This window comes from Pseudonaja textilis, chromosome 4 (assembly GCF_049901715.1).
Source record: "Pseudonaja textilis isolate UNSWEBS1 chromosome 4, rPseTex1.2, whole genome shotgun sequence".
Lineage (NCBI taxonomy): Eukaryota > Metazoa > Chordata > Lepidosauria > Squamata > Elapidae > Pseudonaja > Pseudonaja textilis.
Window position 1 is genome coordinate 57,243,155 of NC_141993.1, and position 21,977 is coordinate 57,265,131.

The window sequence follows — 21,977 nt, forward strand, 5'->3', positions numbered from 1 at the left end:
GTGTGTGTGTGGGGGCATTTTCAGGATCAACTTTGTACCCTAACCTTCAACCTTTGACTTCTTAGGTAGATATCCCAATGGAAAGCTTATGACAAGTGTGACTGTGTGTATTTCTTAATCTATATTATTTAGGGAAATAAATAACTTCCTCAATTTTTCTTTTTGGGATCAGTTGTTCCACCCAAGTTCAGTTCCATACTCTTTGCATTCCCTTGAAATCATAATTATTGTATATATTGAGAGGGATGTCAGATTGCTGTTCATGGACCACACTAGCCTGAAGTTTACATTCAGAATCATCAGATTGGAAGGGGTTATTTATGTTTTGAGTCCAACTCTGCTTGGTGTGGGAATCTAATCAAAGCATTTTTGACAGAAGTTCTGCTTGAACATAGCTATTAAAGAGGTGTCCATCACCTGTCATAGTGAGTGATTCTGTTGTTGAAGTACATTTCCTGTAGGGAAGTGTTTTTTTGGATTTTTTTCAGTAATTCTAATGGGAATCTGCCTTAAATCAGTTATTCTATACCCTATATGAATGAGCATTATTACAGTACTTTAAATCATTATTCCTTGTCTTAAATAATGATAAAAAAAACTTGACCTTTTTTCTGTTTGATATCCTTTCAGATATTTGAAGTGTATTATCATATTCTCCCTTACACATGCCCAATTTCTTTCACCACATTGACTACCTCGCCCCTCCCCCGCAATCATCTCATTACAATTTCCATGTCTACTTTAGTTGGTATGATTTTTTCTTAATGTTCAGTATAGTCCACAGGTAATCACAATATTTGAGGCAAGAGCTGACCAGTGCAGAACTATTACTAGAATCCATGTTGATGCAGCCTGAAAATTACGTTTGCCTTTTTTAAAAAAAACAACCATATTACACTGGCGATTCATATTCATCTCCAGTTTGTCAAAATAGGAATGTTGGCTATGTGAACAATCGATTGGTTCCCAGCATGAAGCCTGAGAAATTAAAAATCAAGCTGTAAGCCGTGGGGAAAGATGAGAGAAAAAGTTTCAAATTTCAAATGTGGTAGATATAAGAAGTAACTTCACTTTTACACTGACAGGAAAAAATCAATTGCTTCAAGAGGTTCAAAAATGCAATTGACATTTTTATTAGGCCATGCCTTATCAAGTGTCAGGATAGTATCACAGCACTGTTGCGATTGGGGGAACAGGCAAAACTCTTGTCAAGGAAGGAAGAAAGGAAGGAAGAGACGAAAGGAGATTCATTTCACTGGAATGTGTATGTTCTACAAAGTTAAGTGGTACACTGGTCCTTTGGTTGTCTTAATGATGGTAGGCACTTATGCATATAGATAGGAGCCAGTGACCTAGAGCAGAGGTCTCCAAACTTGGCAACTTTAAGACTTGTGGACTTCAACTCCCAGAATTCCGCAGCCAGCATATCTGGGAGTTGAAGTCCACAAATCTTAAAGTTGCCAAGTTTGACCTAGAGCTTCAAAAGCAGTGTGCATCAGGACTTTGCAGGCATATGTTGCCATTTAGGGAGCTTTTGAATTAAACCTGCTTGCTGTTGATTCTCCCTTCTATTTGTTTTGACAGTAGCAATAGCACTTGGACTTATATGTGGCCCCATACTGCTTTACAGCACTCTCTGAACCGTTTACAATGTCAGCATATTGCTCCCAACAATTTGGGTCCTCATTTCACCGACCTTGGAAGAACGGAAGGCTGAGTCATATTCGAGCCTCGTCAGGGTAAAACTCCAGGCTGTGGGCAGAGTTAGCCTGCAATATTGCATTCTAACCACTGCACCACCAGTGTTTAATGCTTTAGTATTTTTAAATGTTAAAATGCCCAACAGTAGATTAATGAAACAAACCAGAATCCCAGCTTCTCTGTTTTACAAGTCCACTCATTTAAAAATAAAAATAAAAAGCAAAGGTGCACTGTGAGCAATAAATAGAAAGCAGTAAATAGCCAGGGACAAAATGGCTGTGGAAGACAGTGACCTGGAATCAAAAGGAAGTGGAGATTCTGCAACTGTTGCGCGGTAGCCAATTGGAAACATTTGCCTACAATGAAGTATAGCAGATAGACCACAGAGCCCACTTTGTCAGCAACAGTTGGAACAACTATTGGTAAGATGAAGCAAGACAAAGCGAAGCTGCCTTCGTGGTGGTCTGGGGGTAGGTTGAGGATCATGTGCACTTCTGTACTTAAAAAAAAAACAATTAGTCAACTGTCCCTGTGCCAGCACAAACCTTAAGTCAGGTATTTCTCATCCTAAAGCTGTTGTTTAATTTCGGTTTCCCAAGTGATGAACTTTCCATTTGTGTCTGTTAAATTTCATCCTCTGTGAGAAGTTTATTTTTTCCTCCAAATAGTTACAGTACTGTGAATGGGGAAGGAACACGGACAAGGGCAAAACTCCCTTCCCACATCTTCAAAGTCCATGGATAGCATTGTAGTTGTTCTTTGCAAAAAAGGGACATATCTGTAGCTTCTTCTGCTACTTTTTAAAGCTTTTGCTCTGGAAGAGCATGTATTTCGCCAGACATTTGGTTTGGTCAGCTTTAATCCCTTCCAAGGGAAAGTCATTGTACATTTTTTCCCTCTTTGCTTTCTTGTAGGGTCAAACTGTTATCCACCCTGCCCTTCAGAGATCCATCTTTCTGCCCTCTATCCCATAGTGTCTGTTTTTCCATTTCCAAAGGATCAGTGCTTGATTCGGAAGAATGATTCTGATGGACTAGTTCTCAGAAGTTCTGAGAACTGAAGAAGCTTCTTGGATAAAAGTGAAAATGAAAAGTTTTCAAGGAAAGAACCAAGAAAGTCCAGTTACCTTTTAGAAAAGCACCTTTGGGATCTAAGTGTAATTTGTATATTTGGTACAGGTTATTTACAGTCCTTTCCACAGTCTGCATCTAGAAGCATCGTTGATTAGCTGCACTTTCCCATTTTCGGTTCCCTATCATATCATCTGTTTTATTCTGATGTTGTACATCTGATTATTGCAGTTTCTACAGTCTACATTTATAGAACCTACCTTTATAGTTATACTAAGTTAATAATTCTAGCAAACTGTTCAGAGAGTGCTGTAAAGCAGTATGGGGTCGTATATCAGTCTAGGTGCTATTGCTATTGTTAAAACAAATACAAGGGAGAATCAGTGGCAAGCAGGTTTATTCAAAAGATCTCTAAATGGCAACCATATGCCTGCAAGGCTCTGATGCCTACTGCTTTTGAAGCTCTAGGTCACTGGCTCCTATCTATATGCATAAGTGCTTACCTATCATTAATTTATCTCCTGCATTTACCAAATCCAAATTTTCCTGAAATCTAGTTCCTTTGTTTTTATCAGTGTTAGTATCCCATTCATCCATTAGTAGAACTGTATCATTTGTTGATATTGAATATAATTTGCCATAAAATCTATCAGTGTCTATAATTGCATCTATGATTGCTGGATAGCCTTGCACAACACTGGTGTTAATTGAATAACTATTAATTCTAATTGACATGATTCCATAATTTACTAGTTTATAACTGAACATACATTTAGCAATATCATTTTTGCTCCACTCCTGAATATGATCTCATGCTCTGAATTAGTGCATGAGGTAATTATCTGATTTAAAGTGGTGTAGCCCATTCCATCTGTTTATTTTCAAACATCTATGCTTGATAGACAAAAGTGACCACCCCAAATAGAAGCAATATATTGTTTATTTGTCAAGAGTATAAGAATAAGATAGCCACATACCCCACCTAGAACTTTTGAACAAGCTCAAGTTCCATTTGTAAAAGAGCAACATTTCTATTTTGAAATGTCAAGTTTTGCTTTATTCTATCTTGTCATATTCCAATTGTAAAGGTTCTTACAAAATAGTTCACTAGTGTTTGCCACATGTCAATATGACGGATCTACCAATGGAAAATTTTCATTTATTTTTTTTAACTTGTCTTTGAAGACAGTTAGTTTGATCTCCTTGATCAAATATCTTCATTCAATCTCCCTATTTACTTGCTTGGTGAGTCTGACTGTTCACTTATGCAATGATTTCTTGCATCCATCTGCAATTCCTTGTCATTCACTTTATCAGTTTTATCACCTGGACTGAGAGAAAGAAGCTATTGGTTTTTTTACTCTAGTGATAGCAGAAAACCAGTGGTCTTGAACTGAATGGATAGGATTGCTGGGAAGAACAAGATTACTACTATGAGCAGCTTTCTGTTGAATGAATGTTGTATATGTGTAAATAAGTGCCTTTCAACCAGAAATACATGTGGCCCTTGGAGCCCATAGCTTGTCTAGTTCTACTTTGAAAAGAAAGGATTACAATCTCCAATAGGGCTCTCTGGTTTTGCATTCTAATTTATACTCAGAAGAATGCAGATTCAGCTCTCTCAGCTATTAAACACACCAACCATAGATAACTGTTATTTGCTTAACCCAATTTTTTGTTTATTGCATAAACTGTAAAGTAATTACACAGGCTGAGTTTCTACAACATTTAGATTAATAACTGGTGAGCTAGTTTATGGTTCAGTGTATCTTATGAATAGGGAAATGGCAAAAAGAAGATAGTTGAAAGGTTAAAGGAAAATATGAGGTTTCAAAGGTTGCAAATATACATTGCAAATATATAGTCAATGACACATTGAGCTTTGCTGTAGTTTAGGTATATTTTGTTGAATATACCAAAATATCTGCATTCACAAATAGTAATTTATAAGTTTACAAACATAAAAAGTTGAATTCACATAATATTTAAAGTCTAAACAAATCATAGTATAATATGTGAATCTATGCATTTTTGTTTCTTTATCAGCTTCTCTCCATACCTTACCTTCTAATATATGTGGCAGTGTCTTCCCGAATTCTGAGCCAGGATTAGCAACATCTTGGTTGATAATCTGAGGAGCTGTTATTCAAATGTATATTGTAAGTACTCAGTCCTTGCCACTTAGATCTTTAATATACATCAGTTAAAAATGTGTAAAAGATTTTCTTCATCTGAGGTGCTGGTAGTCTCTTCTTAGTCCATTCACTATTCTACAGCCAATCTTGAACTATTTCTTCCCACAGCTCCTTGTAACTTTTCTACTTCTTTTTCTGTCTTCCCTCACTGTCATGTGGTTTAGAATTAAATACTGTGGCAAGCTACATTTTACTGAATGAGAAAAAAATTAAATAGATGTATACAACTCACTAAGGCAAAATCAGATAACTCATGATGCAGTTTAGTACAATGACTGAGCCCAGTCAATCAATTCCTTGATTTGTAGACATTCTCTGGATCCTAAGAATCAAATCTGAATGTTTGATAATGTAATTCTTGTAATCATGCTTGTGTATCTCTATGAATACAATGAAGAATTAAAGGACAAATTAAAGCTAAAAAATGTATATATGACCAGAATCCAGAAATGAAAGAAGTATATGAAATGAAAGAGCCGTGGTGGTGCAGTGAGTAGAATGCAGTACTACAGGCTACTTCTGCTGACTGCCAGATGATTGCAATTTGGCAGTTCATATCTCACCAGGCTCAAGGTTGAATCAACCTTCCATCCTTCCAAGGTTGGTAAAATGAGGACCCAGATTGCTGGGGGCAATATGCTGACTCTGTAAACCGCTTAGAGAGGGCTATAAAAGCACTGTGAAGGGGTATATAAGTCTAAATGCTATTGCTATATGTCCCTGTCACTTTTGCCGTCAATCATAAAATCAAAGCTCTGTGCTCTAAAGATGATAATATGCCACAATAATATCCTACTAATTCCACTGAAGAATATATGGGGCTCAGATTTGAACTGTTGGCATCTTGGTGTTCTGTGAAGGTGCTTTTCTTCCTGCATCGCATTTCATTAACAGGCTAGGTACATCATCAGTACATGAAAACAGTTCCAGGAAGAGAAGCATCCAAAATCCAGCAATACTTGTGTACTGCATGGGGCAGATTGAACCATCTTTGTGTTATAGAATAAATGAACACAAATTTAATATCAGAAAATTGGAAGGAGAGTGGGCTTCTGGTTTGGGCTTCTTCAGCAATGGACCGAAATCATAATCGTCCACAGTTTTGATCCATGCTTGCCGCTGGAGCACCCCAAACCGCCCGGATTCGGGGCTGAAGCCACCCCATAGAGGTGGTGAAGAAGGGGGAGCCATCAGTGGGGTTGAGGAGAGCCGCATCTCTCCTCCTCGGCTGGCCATTACTCCCTTTCCCAAAGGCGGTTGCAGCGGTGGTCAGAAATGGCCACCTCAAAGAAGAACCCGACCGGACAAAATTGTGCAGGAGGAAGTTTAAAGGAGAAAGTTTGACTGACTGAGTTGAATGGAGAACATCTATTTAAGGTACCTGGAACTTGAATTTTAAAGACTAATACGATTCCTAAAAAAGATTTTAAGCTGCGAAAGAGAAAGGGAAAAGAAACGGAATTGGCTTTTTTTCCTCTAACATCGACAGTTTTAACTGACTTGGAACATTAAGAAGAAGAGATTTGAATAAGAAATTGATACTAATCTACTTTGACATTAATAGGCTATTTCTAGCTGAAAATAAAGTGTCAAAGGGATAAAGATTCTTGGATAATTTAAAAACTTTCTTTAAAAAAAGAAAGAAAGCAGTGGAGGGAAAAAGGAAAAAAGAGGGTGGAATCTGGAAAATGGAGGAGACCACCTGGAACTTAAAAAAAAATTGATAGTGGAATTTTAACAAGGCTTGCAAAAGATACATTGTAGCTGAAACTTTGTTATAAGATAACAAAACCCCTGGAAAGAGAAAGTGAGAGAAGAAGCAGTTTTGAAGCAAGAAACAGTTTTGGATTATTGAATGATTCCTGGAACTTTGGATGGAGGATCCTAATGAAATAAAATAAAATCAATTGAGGGTTGTTTAAAATTTTTTAAAATGGCATCACTCCTTGAAGAGTAAAAAATGAGACTTAACGAACAAAAAGAAGAAGCACAAGACAGAAGAGGATCTTTTGGCTTCGTATTTCAATTTTTAGAAATGGAGATCTTGAACTATGAAAAACAACGAGAAACGCTGGCAGAACAAGAAGGGCGGGACAACGAAGAAGCCATCTTTAATGACCAAGCAATTTTAAGCGGGGTAAAAAAGGGAAAGGGGGGAAAGGGAGTTAAAAACTTAAGCACTGAAGCAACAACCAAAAAAAAGAGTAATTTGAAATGTAATCATAATATCAGGAAGAAGCAGAAGGGAGGATCACAGAAGGGAGAATCAGATAGAAAAGGGAATAAAAAGGGGAGGGAGTAGAAGAGAGGGAAGAGGGAAAGGAAAAGAAGCTACAAAAGACAGAAACAAGATATAGAGGTACAGGAAAAACATACAAGAATTAAAGGTATAAACCTATTTAAAAGACACAGACAATGGTTAAAATGTAACTTAAGGAGAGAATTCTGCAAGGGTGCATGGGATAGCATTGTTATATTAGAAATAGAAAAGGATTAGAAAATATGTTAGATGATTAAAGTGATAGAAAAAATTTCTATTGATGTGTAGTGGAATATTTGTTTGTAAAGAGAATAAGGCTCTCAATGATTTAAAAAGAACATTTTAAAAAAACCTGAAAAGAAACATGGAAGATTTTTGTCAGTTGACAAGATGAACTTGAATAAGAATAATAACTTTATTGACTACTGTTAATAACTATTGTTTGGTTTTTTAATTTAAAGACAGTAATAAGTAAAATATGAAATATAGATGATTAAAGTGAAAGACAACTGATATTACTAGGTAATGTTTGTTAAAAGAAATAGAAATGTAAAAGATTGTTATTAATATTAATGGCAGAGCTGTACTTAAATAGAATAATTATTCCATTTACTATTGTTATACATATATACACAGATATATATACATATATACTTTTTTCTTTTAAGAATTTAGCGTGTATTTTAAGGGAATGTACCAAGCAGAATTCGATTGAAAATAGGTATGTGTTTATAAAATAGAGGTTAGAAAATGAAGGTTATAACTGTAAAGATGTAACTTAAATTTTTAAATAAGATTTGAAAAAAGATACAAAGGTGTTATACTCCAGTCTAGTAATTACAGGGGAAAATTTGTTTTATGTGAAAAGATAATATGAAATTGTAAACAGGACAGACAAAAGTATAAAAACATTGATTAGAAAGATTTTAAAAATTAGAAAAAGATATGTAATTTAATTAAGAAAGGAAATAGATAATCTAAAATAAGGCTATAGGAAGTAAAGAAAGGGGAAAGCTATTGAAAAAATTGTGAAAATAGTTATAAGGTATGGATTAGAATGTATAAGATAAATATGTATTGAGTTTATGTCTGTATGGAGAAGTGATAACCCAGGGCCACGTTGTTCTCAAAAAAAGATATTTTATTTGTATTTGTATGTTTTGTGAAAACTTAAATACAAATTTTATTTTAAAAAAAAAGAAAATTGGAATGAGAGCAGAGAGCAGGACAGAACATCATTTTAACTTTCTAGGTTTTCACATACTTGGTTTTCTGAGTGAGCAGAGATTTACCAAATTATTCACATATATGTAAGTGAGACTTGGCTATAATATAAAAATAAAACCAAAAGGGATTATATTATATCGAAAAGCTCTAATCCTGCTTTCAGTTATAAGAAAAAAAATATGCATCCAGGAGCAGCTTCAAATATTTGTTTACCTTCACATCTTTAGTCAGTTTTCTAATTATCAATATGTATAAAAATGACTGCTTTGATTCTAAATGGAATTTAGATTTTTTTTTGTATTATAATTGAGAGCTTGGGCTTTCCTACTTCTGAGGCAGAATGAAACTTTTCTGAGCCTGTCTGATAAAATAATTTGCTTAAGATAAACACTGACTTTTTTTAAGCTAAGACAAAGAGCTACTTGAGTATGGCATGTAGTTTAAAACACATATTGCGAGAAAGAATTTCCTGGTCTTATTTTTAGCATCTCAAAAAGAAAAAAAGAAAGCAGCGTGCCAGTATTAAAAGAGGAAACAAAATCTTTTTACTTTCTTTTTGATAACTCTTATGCACATTCTTTCATTAATTCTTATATGGCCTTAGCCACATTTAAAACAAACATATCAGCTCTAGAAACCTTGACAGTTGTCAAGGACAAGATGAATATAGCTAGGCATGATTTTTTTTTCCTAACATGAACATTTGTATTTCTGGGCATGGCCTCTAACTAAGTTAGAGGTTTCTGGCATAGCCTTCTGAAGGAATAATTTACAAATAGAATTCCAGGAAATACTTAAATTAATCCCACTAATTTTGATATATTTATTTGATGACTAAATCTTTGCACAAATTAACAGGCTTCTCAATAATGAGATTTTCACTGAACTTTAGTTGGACAAGCATCAATTTGATTGTGTTTAGTTTAACTGTCATGACTTGCAATGTTTACAGGTGTCCCGTTTTTCCCTAGAAGAGTAGAGCTATACTGAAGATTTAAACCAGTCTTAAGAATTCAAGGGTTCTCGTGGAATTCTCAAGAATCAGGATATTCACAAAAATGTATTTTCCAGGGTACTTGTGGGAAATCTTAACCCTTTGGCTACATCGATGAACACTTTTAGATCAGAGTAAGGTTAAATGACAGCAATATGCATGCACATACACACAGGATCAATAGATAGATTGTTGTTGCCTGAGTCACATACAACACTAGGCAATAAACAATGGCTTTTTCACAAATGAAAGCAAATACCATACATGTCCCAGGATAATGCTGCAGGATCCAATCTGGGTTGGTCACTGGGACCAGAGGCTTTGTCTTCTGAGCTTTTGGACTCATGCTAGAACTCATCCTCAGGGAATTTTTCTCTACTGGAATGTGTAGAAAGAAGTTACCTCAGGATGGGCTCCAGCATGAATCTGAAAGCTTATAAGATGACAATCTTTGGTCCCACTGTCTGACTCAGACAGTGTCTCATCAACCCAAACATACCATGATATTATGTAGCAGGGGTGTCAAACTCAAAGCCCGGGGCCCAGATCCGGCCTGCGAGGTGCTTAGATCTGGCCTGCAGGGCTGCTCTGGAAATAAGTGAAGGATTGGCCTGTGATGCCTCTACCAGCAAAAATGGAATTCAGGAGGGCCTTTGTTTTTGCTGGCAGAGGGTTGCAGGAGGCTTTCACAGCCAAAAACAGAGCTCAGGAGCCCATTTTCACTGGCAGAGCACTCAGGCCACCACAGGCACCCCAACACAAGTGACACACCCACCCTGTCCCCGCAAGGTCGAACACAACCCTGATGTGGCCCTCAATGAAATCAAGTTTGATACCTCTTATATAGTATGATTTTTTTAAAAAAAAATCAGATCCTTTATAACATAGCTTCCCAAACCTGGATAATTACCCAAATAGAGTAAAATTGGTTTTCCTTTGCTTCATGACACAAGAACCATTACCCAATCACAATTAGGGCATTTACACTGACTTAAAGTGTTTTATCTACACTAGGTTAAAAAAACCAGTTTGGGGTAATGAAGGAAAAGTTTGAAAATCATTATCTTAGAGGTTCGTGATGGCGAACTTGTGGCATGCAGAGCCACTTCTGCTGACACATGAGAGATCGCCTGGAAAAGCCCCACTGCACATGTGCATGTGCCCCCCACCAGCCAGCTGATTGTCAGGTATCTGATGCACATGGGGAGATCCATGCGTATGCACAGACGCATGCAATGTGCGGGAGGAGGGGTGTGGTGCAGGAGGGTCATGCGCACATTCACAGGGGAGTTGCGCATGCATTGCATCATGGGTGCAGGCACATGAGCGCACTGCACGCACACACATGCACACTTTTGGCACGCAACGTGGAAAAGGTTAGCCATCACTGTCTTAGATGTTAATGGGCTTCAGACATCTGTCTGTCTGTCTGTCTATCTATCATTATAAATTGGAAGACACGTAGTCCCAGACAGTGTGGTTTGTCAGCAATCAGTTAATGCTTAATGTGACGTGCAAGCCTAGCCAAGTATGCTTTATGCAATAAGTCTTGGTTAAATGAAGTGGTATGAAGTGGTATTAGTGGTATGTGTGAAGCAGCTTGTTAGGAATGATAGTCACCTGACAGTTGGGTTGGCAATATATAAACCAGGATAGTCATTTAATACTGTTGTATCTTTAAGAGAATGTTGTAACCTGTGATTGGCTGAGGTTCCTCCAACGGCCATAAGATGGAGCCAGAAACTTGGTCTGTTCTCTCTTGCATTTTCCTGTTGCTTTTTGCCTGATCATCGTTCTGCTTGGATTGCTGTGAGTCTTGCAACTATTAGCAAACTCTGTTTACTGAACTTTATTTATGATACTGGACTTCGTTTTTGGATTATCCGTGGACTGATTGTATTGAATACTACCTGCTTTAACCGTGTATGATTTGGACTGTTTGTTGGACTTTGTTTACCTGTTTACTGGAAGTAAAACTTATATTTTACTATTCAGTGTATCTATGTACTGGTTGTATGTTATTCATCACCACTCTTACTACGTTTCCCTGAGTGCACTCATTTTACTAACAGGGAATACCTCAACACAGCTCAGTGTTTTTCAGTGTAGAAATGATCTTCATTTCTCAACAGATTAGATCATGAGGACAAATAAAGCTTCTCAAATAAACAACTACATAGGCTATCCATCTTCCTGAGACATTTTAATAGGAAGCATCACAGCCAGCTAGGCCATTTTTCTTCTTGACAGCAAAGTTGGCAATCCACATGTTGAGAAGCCATTCCTTCCCCTGGAAGTTGGAAAACAATATAGGAAGTTCGTGGCTAAGAACATACTGTACATATAACAATTATTTTTCTCATTAGTGTCTTGGAAACTGAATTAATTAAAACAATAGATTCATTCCAACATATGGTACTGTGAAAGTTAACTTAAAAAGCAAGTTCTAATATTTCCACTTTGTGGCTTCACTCTCCTGGGAAACAAGTGCCACGAGTATGAGATCATCTCATTTCCTTTTCATACATAGGATTGTATACCATGGTGGCATTGTATGTTGTTTGTCATTCATACAGCTCTGGAACAGTTTTAGTCCCACAAATGCAACTATCTCCTCTCATTGAATCACAGCTGAACCCATGTATGTCACTTGGCTATCCTGCCACATAAAGGGAGGCTTATTCCTATTTAATTCCAGCTTTATCTAGGGACATATTTTAGAGGATATACAAAAGCTCATTAAGATCCACCTATGCAGCTTACCACTCAGGAATAAAAGTTATAAACTAATTGACAAAGTTGTGCAAGAATTAGCTGAATAAACAGTGAACCTTTAAGCAAGTACATACTTTGTTTCCAAAGAACAAACTAATCTTTAATCCTTGCCTCTTTAGTTAACAAGTATTTGCTCCCTTTCCTGTTTGTTCCGTGTTGTTCTTTTCCTGCATTTATCTTTTTTATAAACCTCATGAAATTGCTGTGGTATGCAAGGTGGAAAAGATGCCTGAGGAGGCAGCCAGATCATCTTCACTGGTGCTAACTGATTTTGTTGATGCTTGTATCCCGATGTTCCCTTAGATTAGCAAAGAAATCAGAATTCATAGACTGTGAATTATACGTAACCCTTACTCATATTTGCATAGCACCCTGGTGAATTTTAGTAACAGAGCCTAAATCTGGTTGCCTCACTTTTTGGTTCTTTTAAAACTTTGCTTTAAATTTCTAAGGCTGGATACATCCATGTCCCTTCAAACATGCCATTCCATCCCAGCCCTCCACCTCTCCCCATGGAAAAATGTGATATTTCATCCCCACTCCTCTGGAAATGTGACTTCTATGAGTTAAAGTGGCAAAATAATAGCATGCTTCTTAAGACTACATGCTATGCTCCTTGGCCAATATACACTGCTTTTCAGATCTCTGAAAAGAGTTTTCCCTTTTAAAAGATGGCAAGGGAGATAGGTGTTTCTTGTAGGCTGCAAAAAAAAAAGTGTTTATGAAGCAGAGTTATAAGAAGCTCATGTGGTTGCAAAGAAAGTTGTACCTAATACTTCAGGTAATATTTACAATTACTAGCATTTTTATCTTGTCAAAATAAGCAAGTAAATTGACAGATTAGTTCCCTTATGAAATATATTTTACATGACCCAGCAAAAGTTGCTGAGTTGTACTATGTAAGTTAAATTGATCATGACTAACATGTCAATCATACACTTTCCTAGAAATAAACCTATTGATATGTGGGTATTATTTTATTTAATAAAAGTAGGACACAATTGTGTACCCATTCTGTTGCTTTCAAAGGAAGTGTCTCAAAAGTAGATCCTATGAATCCCCTGGGACATGCTTCCAGGAACACATCTGTAAGATATCTTAATTTCAACAAACTGTTGCTGGATTTGTATCAAGTAACTCTGTTGCTTTTTGACTTGCTCTCATGTAAAGAAAGTCAGATCCCTCTTAAAGCTCCACTTCCAGTAGTCGGAACTATGAATTATGCTATGGAGTTCATGATCCAAGTGGAGTATGAAATGGCTTAACAAAGCTGGTATTTGTTTTAATCCTTTTTCACCTTTCAAAACATACACATCCACACAATGGCAACTGTTATGATACATTTTGTAGAAAAACAAAATGTTACAGTGTTTGTTGGTAGCTACAAGGGGAATGTTTAGCTTTCAGTGTTTGGAAGATAAAGCTCTTTTCCACCGGGACCTTGTTTTGAAGCTGCTTGTATTCAATACTAAAAAAAGGCAGTAGAAATATCTGCTGTGGTAATTACTGCAAGGTCTGTTACAGCGCTGAATGGAGGCCAAGGAACAGATTCCTGTGTAAGAACTGAAACTGAGCAGAAAAAGAACAGCAGGGCTCAGCATCAGATTAACTAAATTCACCCGTGGAAACTTTCCTTCATTGGAGCTGACTGTGTTAGCAATGCATACCAATTTTCTGGGATTCCCAGCTCTTTGCACAGGCGTAGGTCAAAACCAGGTGGTGGAAATTAAGAACACAACAAACTCCCTCTTGCCGCTTGGCACTTAATGTTCTAGCATTAAGGGTAATGATTTATGTTATTTTATAAAATAACAAAAAAAGGATCATTAGTGCTCGAGTCTTATCTATGAGAGACAGGGCAGAAAGTGGTCCTTGGAGGTTGGCTAAATTAATCTTGATTTAGACAAGCTTAAAGAATGAATAAATCAACCACATTATGGGCACAGGCATGTCTGCATTTCATAAACAATGGAACTGGGATTTCATGCCAGCATAAAAGTAGGTCTAAACTTATGGATATATACATTTTGTGCTTTATATGGAGTCTCAGGAATTCAGAGAAAATGTTGTAAGTCAATCCTATAAAATGGCTGTCGTCTTCACTCATAAAACTGAAGTCACAGATAATACAATAGATTAAAAAGCACCAGTTCACTAGAATGTCTTTATTATTCCATCTGTACCATTCCAGCTTATCTTTTCTGTCTTTCTAGATAGGGGAACATACAAAGCAAGTGAACAAAGTGCCTCAAGTGAATAAGATCCCTCTAATGTAGGCATCTGTGGAAATAACTGGGCTGCTAGTGGTGTTTCCTAACTCTAACTTTTCCTGCTTTTAAAGCTTTTTAGATGTTATAATTCAAGTGGAACATGAACTTTGGCAACCACCAAAGAAAAGAAAGGGTTTACAGGCACATTGGTGCCTTTATATGCCATGGTATGGATCTAGCGCTCGAGTCAAACAATATGTATACAAATCAACATTAATAAAAATGACTGCAAATTTCATCATCTGATTCTTGATGCGCAGCATGTAACCTTAGTAAGTCAGCTTTAAGCAGATTTTAGCCATCAGAGATTTTCTCTAAAGAACCATGAAGAGTATTTCCAAAATTCCAGTAATTCTTAGCAATCCTTAACCTCCTTTTATAGAAGTATCAGGTTATTTGTTTAGTAATCATATCAGATGAATACATTTGGATCTTACTTTGTAATACAAGTATGACGCACTGTATGGGATTCAATTTGGACAGTGGGTCCTTTATGCTGTGTTTAATCAAGAAAGAGATCAACGCAATAGGGAGTTATTAGGGGGCTGTTTTAACTGTTGTAGCAAGAATACTTGAATAAAGAGATTTGGGGATATCAGAAGGACAAACAGATTGTTTTGCCACAAAAGTTTATTGGCTACAGTCCCCATCATCAGATGCATAAGTGATCCTCAGCCGGCTTGACAGCTTATACTATAACAAATCTGCCACAAAACTTTCTGCTGTTAAAAGTTATCCAAATTTCAGGGCTACCACATCTTAAATACTATCTATTGCAAACATACAGTATAGTGTATTTCTTTATAAAATAATGCAAACTGCTTTCCTCAATTTAGGAAATGTGTTTTTACATCTTTATTTTACTCACTGGCAACATGCGTTTCCCAACTTGATTCAGAAAATCAAATATTCATAAGGAAAAAATGTGCAACAATGATAACAGGTGATGTTTACAGCAATTCCAAGATGGCTTCTTGTCATTCCCAGGGAAACCAGTGTTTGATTCCAGAAGGGATTTCTTGGAGCCTGTCAGCTGGCAGAGTGGGTGGATGTCAAATGTTAACACTTTGACATATCTGGAGTCCAGCATGTCATAAAATGACTTAGGTTTGAATTAATCTGGCCACCTGCCACCATGAAAATGGGTTGATGTTCATAGACACAGCAAACATTCGATCAATTTTTGGGTATTGTTTTCACTATTCTTCCTAATTTCTCTATACTGTGTTATGAATTTGGTGCCAGCAGAACTGTGTTTTGGTATGATGCACCGGTTAATAGTGACACTGAGAGACTGCAACCAAATAGCCACCTCATGTATAACTATGCAGGAAGAGGAAGTTATAATTTTGCACAGTGCATCAAACAATATTTGCCAGCAGGAGGGAAAATAATCTGACAACTGATGGAAATGCAGATATATAAATAGCAGGGTGCTCCTAGCAGACACCTGGAATTTCAAAGTTTGTACAGCCAGTACTGAAAGCTCTAAGAGAGCATACAGGGATACATCACCCCAAGACCCAAACAACTGAGAATCCCCTCCCTGTCAGATGTTCTAACTGAATTAGTTAAGCACTGGTGCCCTGGCTTTCAAGCATCTTAAAGAGAACAGCTGCCCACACAGCAGGGTTTCCTCTTGGCAGTTTGCTGCCTAGTTATTTGGTATCTTTACTGTGCCTTCCAAATGTTCAGAGTATGTGCTATTTGGGTGGAGAAATACTGCATGCTAGCATTGCTCATCTTGGATCTTCAATTTCTCTGACTGTGCTTCAGTTGAGTGCCCTAAAGCAAGAAATGAATGAATCCAAATCTTGAGTGTAAGAATCATGCTGAAGGATGGATTTGCTTTTGGGCTATCTGAGATCCAGGTGCAATGTTTGGCTTATTCATCATTTTACTGTACGAAGCACCTGGCTCAGGTACACCTGCCGTCTTCTCACTTCTTTATCCAATTGCTCTTTCAGAGAATTCACCTACAAAAACATAAGCATAGGAAAAGATAAATATGAATAGATAATTTACCGTATTTATCGGCGTATAACACGCACTTTTTCCCCCTGAAAATAGGGGGCAAATGATGTATGCGTGTTATACGCCGATGTCCCGTTCCCAATAGTGCCTAGCGGCAGCGCAGCGTCGTGACGCTGCGCCCGCCGCATATTAAAGGGAATGCGTGTTATACGCCTGTGCGTGTTATACGCCGATAAATACGGTAATTCAGAGTTATGACTTCAACTGCAACCAGTATCAGATTCATCAGAGCGGCATAATGAATTTTGGGGACAAATCATCCTTCTTGCTACATTCTTCTAGTACTTAAAAGTTTTCAGATTTTGACTTCACAAGCCCGGTAAGTATTAAAGCTGAGTCATCGCAACTAGGTCATAGTTACTGTGTGTGCTTCATGACCCTAATGAGGATGGATTTAGATTCAGTTCTCACTGGCCTAAACCAATCCTTCATCTTCACATTCAATTTCCTAAAATCAAAGCTGTAGGGATAGCTTAAGCACTATGTTCAATTGTTTTAATTAACACTCTTGTTTTCTATGAATTCATTCCATCACTTTCTTCACTTCTAAAAACTTGTTTACAAATGAGAGAGCTTCAGATAGAAAATTATAGTAATTTGTTTATAAGTATTTACACACAGTCCTGATGTGATTCTCCTACTTTGTTTTCTCTTGTTGATAATTAGCTTGAATTATGATTAGGAGGCAGTGCTGATCTAATACTGTATGGTCAAGCTAAAAAAAGTATAAATTGAAATTCGGATTTATTCTACTACAATGTTGGAGGAAATCTTATACCTTTTCTTTCTTTGGGAAATGGCTCAAGTATTGTGAATATTAAAATACTCACAAACCTTTTTAATGCCAGTACATTGAATCTTCTGGTTTAGGATCACCAAACAATCCTATTAACTACAGCTGCAGTTCCTATTGTGAGACATTCTTGTGCTGAGCATAAATCAAAATTGAACTTTGCACCCTCCATCATCTTATTTTATTCCCCTCCTTCCTTATTTTATCCTGGAAGCCCTCATTTATCTCATAGATTGGCTGGGTTCTTTTTGTGCATTCATAAACTATAACATGGTTTGTTTGGTTTTGGCTTAAATTCATGTGTAAATCCAGCCTATGGCATCTTCAAATCATGATGAAGACAAAAATGATTTAGAAGAATAAGTTTTGCTCATTGAACTGAAGCTTGATTAACCAAAGCTTATTGAATAAACTACAACCATCCATCCATCCATTTGTAACATTAATAGGATTTCCTAAACTCAAAATACTTAAAAAAAAATATTCATCAAGAAAATCCAATGGACAGAATGATTTTTTTCTGCCCTGCTTTAAGATATTTGGACTGATGTTCATTCACAGAGGAATTTGGAAAAAAATAAACTCTTTTCTCCTTGATGTCTTTAAACAAACCAAATTCTCAGGATTTTCTTCATTCTTTCAACCATTATCCCAATGCATACAAACATGGGAAATTTATATAAACCTTTCAGTGTGCATGTCAGTATTCTATTTACAGATTTTAGACATTATTAAGAAAAGAAAGTCAGTCTACACCTATATTATACCTGTTCTTCCAAATTTTTCACCCTTTGCCGATGGGTTCTTTCCTGGGATTGCAATGTCCGTTCAGCTTGGAGTTGAGCACTGCGTAGTCTTTCTGCTTCTAGTTCCATGTCTATCTGATGTTGTGATGTCAGCTCCATCAGTCGCTGCGCCTGTGTTTGTTCCAGCTCTGCAATCTGAACCTAGAATTTATTTATTTATTTATTTATTTATTTGTTTGTTTGTTTGTTTATTTATTTGATTTGTCAATCGCTTACAAGATAATATAAGTATAAACATGAGTAAGAATACAGGAAACAGGTACAAATAAATGGGGACAATAGGACAGGGATGGTAGGCATGATTGTGCACTTATGCACGCCCCTTACAGACCTCTTAGGAATGGAGTGAGGTCAACAGTGGTTAGTTTGAGGTTAAAGGAGTGGGGGTTAGAGGATGTAACAATAGAGTCAGGTAGAGCATTCCAGGCATTGACCACTCTGTTGCTGAATTTATACTTTCTGCAATTGAGTTTGAAGAGGTTTACATTGAGTTGTATCTGTTGTGTGCTCTTGTGTTGTTGGGGTTGAAGCTTCATGGGGGTTCATGGGGGTTCATAGCTTCATGGGACTGTGATGGTGAATATGTTGGTAAAGTTGGCTTCCAGAGCTTCATAACTGCAGGGGTTAGCAATGTTTTTGTTTTGTTGTTGAAGGCTGCATGCCTTCAGAGGTAGCAATAGCACTTTACAGCAATCTCTGGGCAGCATACAATGTCAGCATATTGCCTCCAACAGTCCGGGTCTTCATTTTACCAACCTTGAAAAGATGGAAGGCTCAACTCACCACGAGTCTGTCAGATTCAAATTCCAGACTGCGGACAGAGTTTGGCTGCAATACTGTATTCTAATGATCATTCTAACCACACGGAGCAGGTAGTCCTTGACTTACAATAAAGAATTGAGCCCAAAATTTCTGTTGTTATGCAAGATATTTATTATGCTCCATTTTACGACTTTTCTTGCCACAATTATGTGAATCACTGCAATTAAGTTAGTAACACAGTTCTTACATGAATCAGCCTTCCCCATTGACTTTGCTTATCAGGAGGTTACAAAAGGTGATCACATACTTGGGACACTGCAACTGTCATAAATATGAACCATTTGCCAAGCATCTGAATTTTGATCATGTGACCATGGGGATACTGCAATGTCATAAGTATGAAAAATGGTCGTAAGTCACTTTTTCAGTACTATTGTAACCTTGAAACAGTCACTAAATGAAGTGCTGTAGGTTGAGGTTCTAACCTGTACTCTGTTAACATGATAGCCTAACCTGAAGCAAATGGTGGGTGGGGCTAAAGGATCTTTTTTGTCTCTGATAATACCCTTTTCCTTTCCTTTTTTCTGATTCTTCTCCTGTTTTCTTAAAGTGATTTTTCTTTTTTCTTGCAGGTAGCAAGCAGGTAAGGGGCAGGGCATGTTCACCATAAGCCTAAACTGGTCTCTTGTAACAGAAGAAGAACTACATTAATATGTATTGTATTTCCTTCTCTCTGTCAGGGTTCCAAGTAATAGATCCATATCAAGCAAAATTCCAAGGCAAGTAGATTCCTCAAAGAATAACTTTATTGGAACTATCATTTTGGCACATATCTGGTGAAAACTGACTCTGAAAACTCCCGTGGTTTTCACCTAATTAAAAGTTAAAAAAAACCTACTTTCTCAAAACAATCAGTCACATGGTCCAATCACGGTGTGATATGGCAACTAGGTAGCATCACTATGCCTTCCCCTGACCAGGTGTGAGAATGCTTGGCTACTTTGCTTTGGCTACAAAATCCCCTCTATCTCAAATTGCCTCTCCATGACCTTCAGCTCCAGTGTGGCAACACTGAAGCGGTCAAAATGGCTTTGGTCAGGTCAGCTTCGGGGTTGACACTCTCAGTTATCTACATGGGCTGGATTTTGTAATCTGTGTCTCCATGTCAGATCTTAGTGCATTTGGAAAATAAATGGAAAACAGACAAGAAAAAAAGCATAACTAGAACTTGTTTAGCTACCTTCCTCTTGCCATTCAATAGAATTCACCAGAATGAATATTAATCTCCACCAAAAATATCCCCCAAAGCATGCAGACAATTGTTTGCTTGCCAGTTTCTCATGGATTTCATTTCACACTGCCTTTACAACTTAGTTTATAATAATTAGAGAAATTATTTCTTCTCTTCTGCAGTAGAATATGATCTATGACCTTTTAAAGAAATTGAGTGTTAGGTATGAGCATTGGCTGCTTTCTCCTCTAATTATTGTGCTTGAAGCGACTGTGAAGAGGTGATAAAAAATAAATTATGCTGTTCATCAACATACCAGCCAAAGGATAGATGGGCTGTTAGAATAAGCTGTAAGTTTTTCAGACTAGCAAATAAGAATGCAGAAGTATACATATTTTTATTTTACAAAGCTCTCCTTAGCACTACTTTATGAATAATTAATCTGTCTAGTAACCTCTAGGTTCAATAAGTTCAACAAACCTGCAGGTGTTCATTTTGCATCATGATGTCTTCCATCTCCTGCTGAAGGCTACTCACGGATCGATTCGGCTGTCCTCTCATCTGACTGAGTCTAAAAGTATCATCTTCTTCCCCAAATTTCTCACACTCTGCCTACAAAAAGGACACCAAAATTCCTTATTCAAAGATAATGTTAAATTAGAAATTATTTGGTTCTTGCTTAGTACAATCTGTGAACATAATTTTGAGGTACTGTTTATGAACCATAATTTGTGGCTTAATATTGGTGTGAATCAAACCAACTGAGCACAATTGAACCCAGTATATGTATTTGCCAATGTGCTGCTTTCATATACTTTAGCTTTATTTTGGCATTAGAATCACACACATTGATCATACAATGCAATTCCATTTTGCTTGTTTCTGTTTTAATAATATAGTCTCTAGTATACAACAATTGTTTTCTATCAGGTTCTTAATGGTCATAATTGGTTCTGTTCTCCCATCTCATCTTTCTTGCACTGCATATTTGGAGAATGTTTGATGCAAGCATGATAGTGGAATGAGCACTTAAGGTACAAAGATGAACACTGAACAGGATGACATGTAAGAAGTATGGATGTTTTATGTTCAATGGTGAGGAGAAGCAGGGAAAGATGATAATATTTGCAGGTGCTGTCAAAATAGGTAAGATGGTGGTCATGACATCATTCTTTTAGTACATTTATTAACATTGCATCTACATATAAATGGATAGGGCTTCAATCATGATGCCACAACTGTCACCTTTCCTATTTTGAAACCTCTTTGTGGGTATTGCTGCATGGATGAGAAATACAATTCAGATTCAGTTACCATGGAGTTCTTAGTGGTCCCTGAGCTTGATTTTTTGCTTATAGTTATTTCATTACCCAAGTAGGTAACATAATCAGTGTAAGTGAGTGTGAGATTTGCTGCAGTAGCTTGCTCTGCCAGTTTTAGTTTTTTTCTTGATGGCCTCTTAATTATTGTTTTCTGTCTGATCGTTTGTCTGGCATTGATCTTTGCTTATTTGAATGTCGGCAAGTAGAGTAAATGTGTTCTATATGAATCTATATCTCCATTTGATTTTCATATTACTCAGCCTCATGCCAAAAAGGTACAGAAGGAATCCCCTAGAAGACATCTGATCAGGCTATCAAAATTGGCTGATCTATTTTTTTTTCTTGGATGCTGTTCTTGGACACATGTTTGATGAACTTATTTTATCTTTAAAAGTCTGGCACATCCCACTGCAGCATCTCATGGAACTGCTTTATCAGAATCAATAACATTCCTAAATGTTTTTGTCTGATTAATGCTAGTAACTAGGTCTATTGCTTTGTTTCATTTTAAACTTAAGTGGGATTTTGACTCTTTTC

The 21,977-nt window shown here is 36.9% G+C and overlaps 1 protein-coding gene and 1 long non-coding RNA gene across 4 annotated transcripts in view; one reads left to right on the top strand and one right to left on the bottom strand.

Moving 5' to 3' along the window:
- Positions 1 to 21,977, top strand: part of LOC148125848 (uncharacterized) — a 28,785-nt gene that overhangs the window by 1,976 nt on the left and 4,832 nt on the right. The window contains exons 2-3 of one of the 2 annotated variants that reach the window (XR_015743559.1): positions 4,818 to 4,930; positions 19,628 to 19,666. This is a non-coding gene — a long non-coding RNA (uncharacterized LOC148125848). The remainder of the gene's footprint in view (positions 1 to 4,817; positions 4,931 to 19,627; positions 19,667 to 21,977) is intronic. The other variant, XR_015743560.1, reaches the window with a different exon arrangement.
- The window catches only part of CROCC2 (ciliary rootlet coiled-coil, rootletin family member 2), a 95,997-nt gene continuing 88,387 nt past the window's right edge, over positions 14,368 to 21,977 (bottom strand). For both annotated transcript variants that reach the window (XM_087933148.1, XM_087933149.1), the window contains exons 33-35: positions 20,599 to 20,730; positions 18,087 to 18,266; positions 14,368 to 16,468 (exon numbers count right to left, since the gene is read on the bottom strand). In XM_087933148.1, the coding sequence (XP_087789274.1) occupies positions 16,385 to 16,468; positions 18,087 to 18,266; positions 20,599 to 20,730 (396 nt within the window). In that variant the 3' untranslated portion in view covers positions 14,368 to 16,384. The remainder of the gene's footprint in view (positions 16,469 to 18,086; positions 18,267 to 20,598; positions 20,731 to 21,977) is intronic.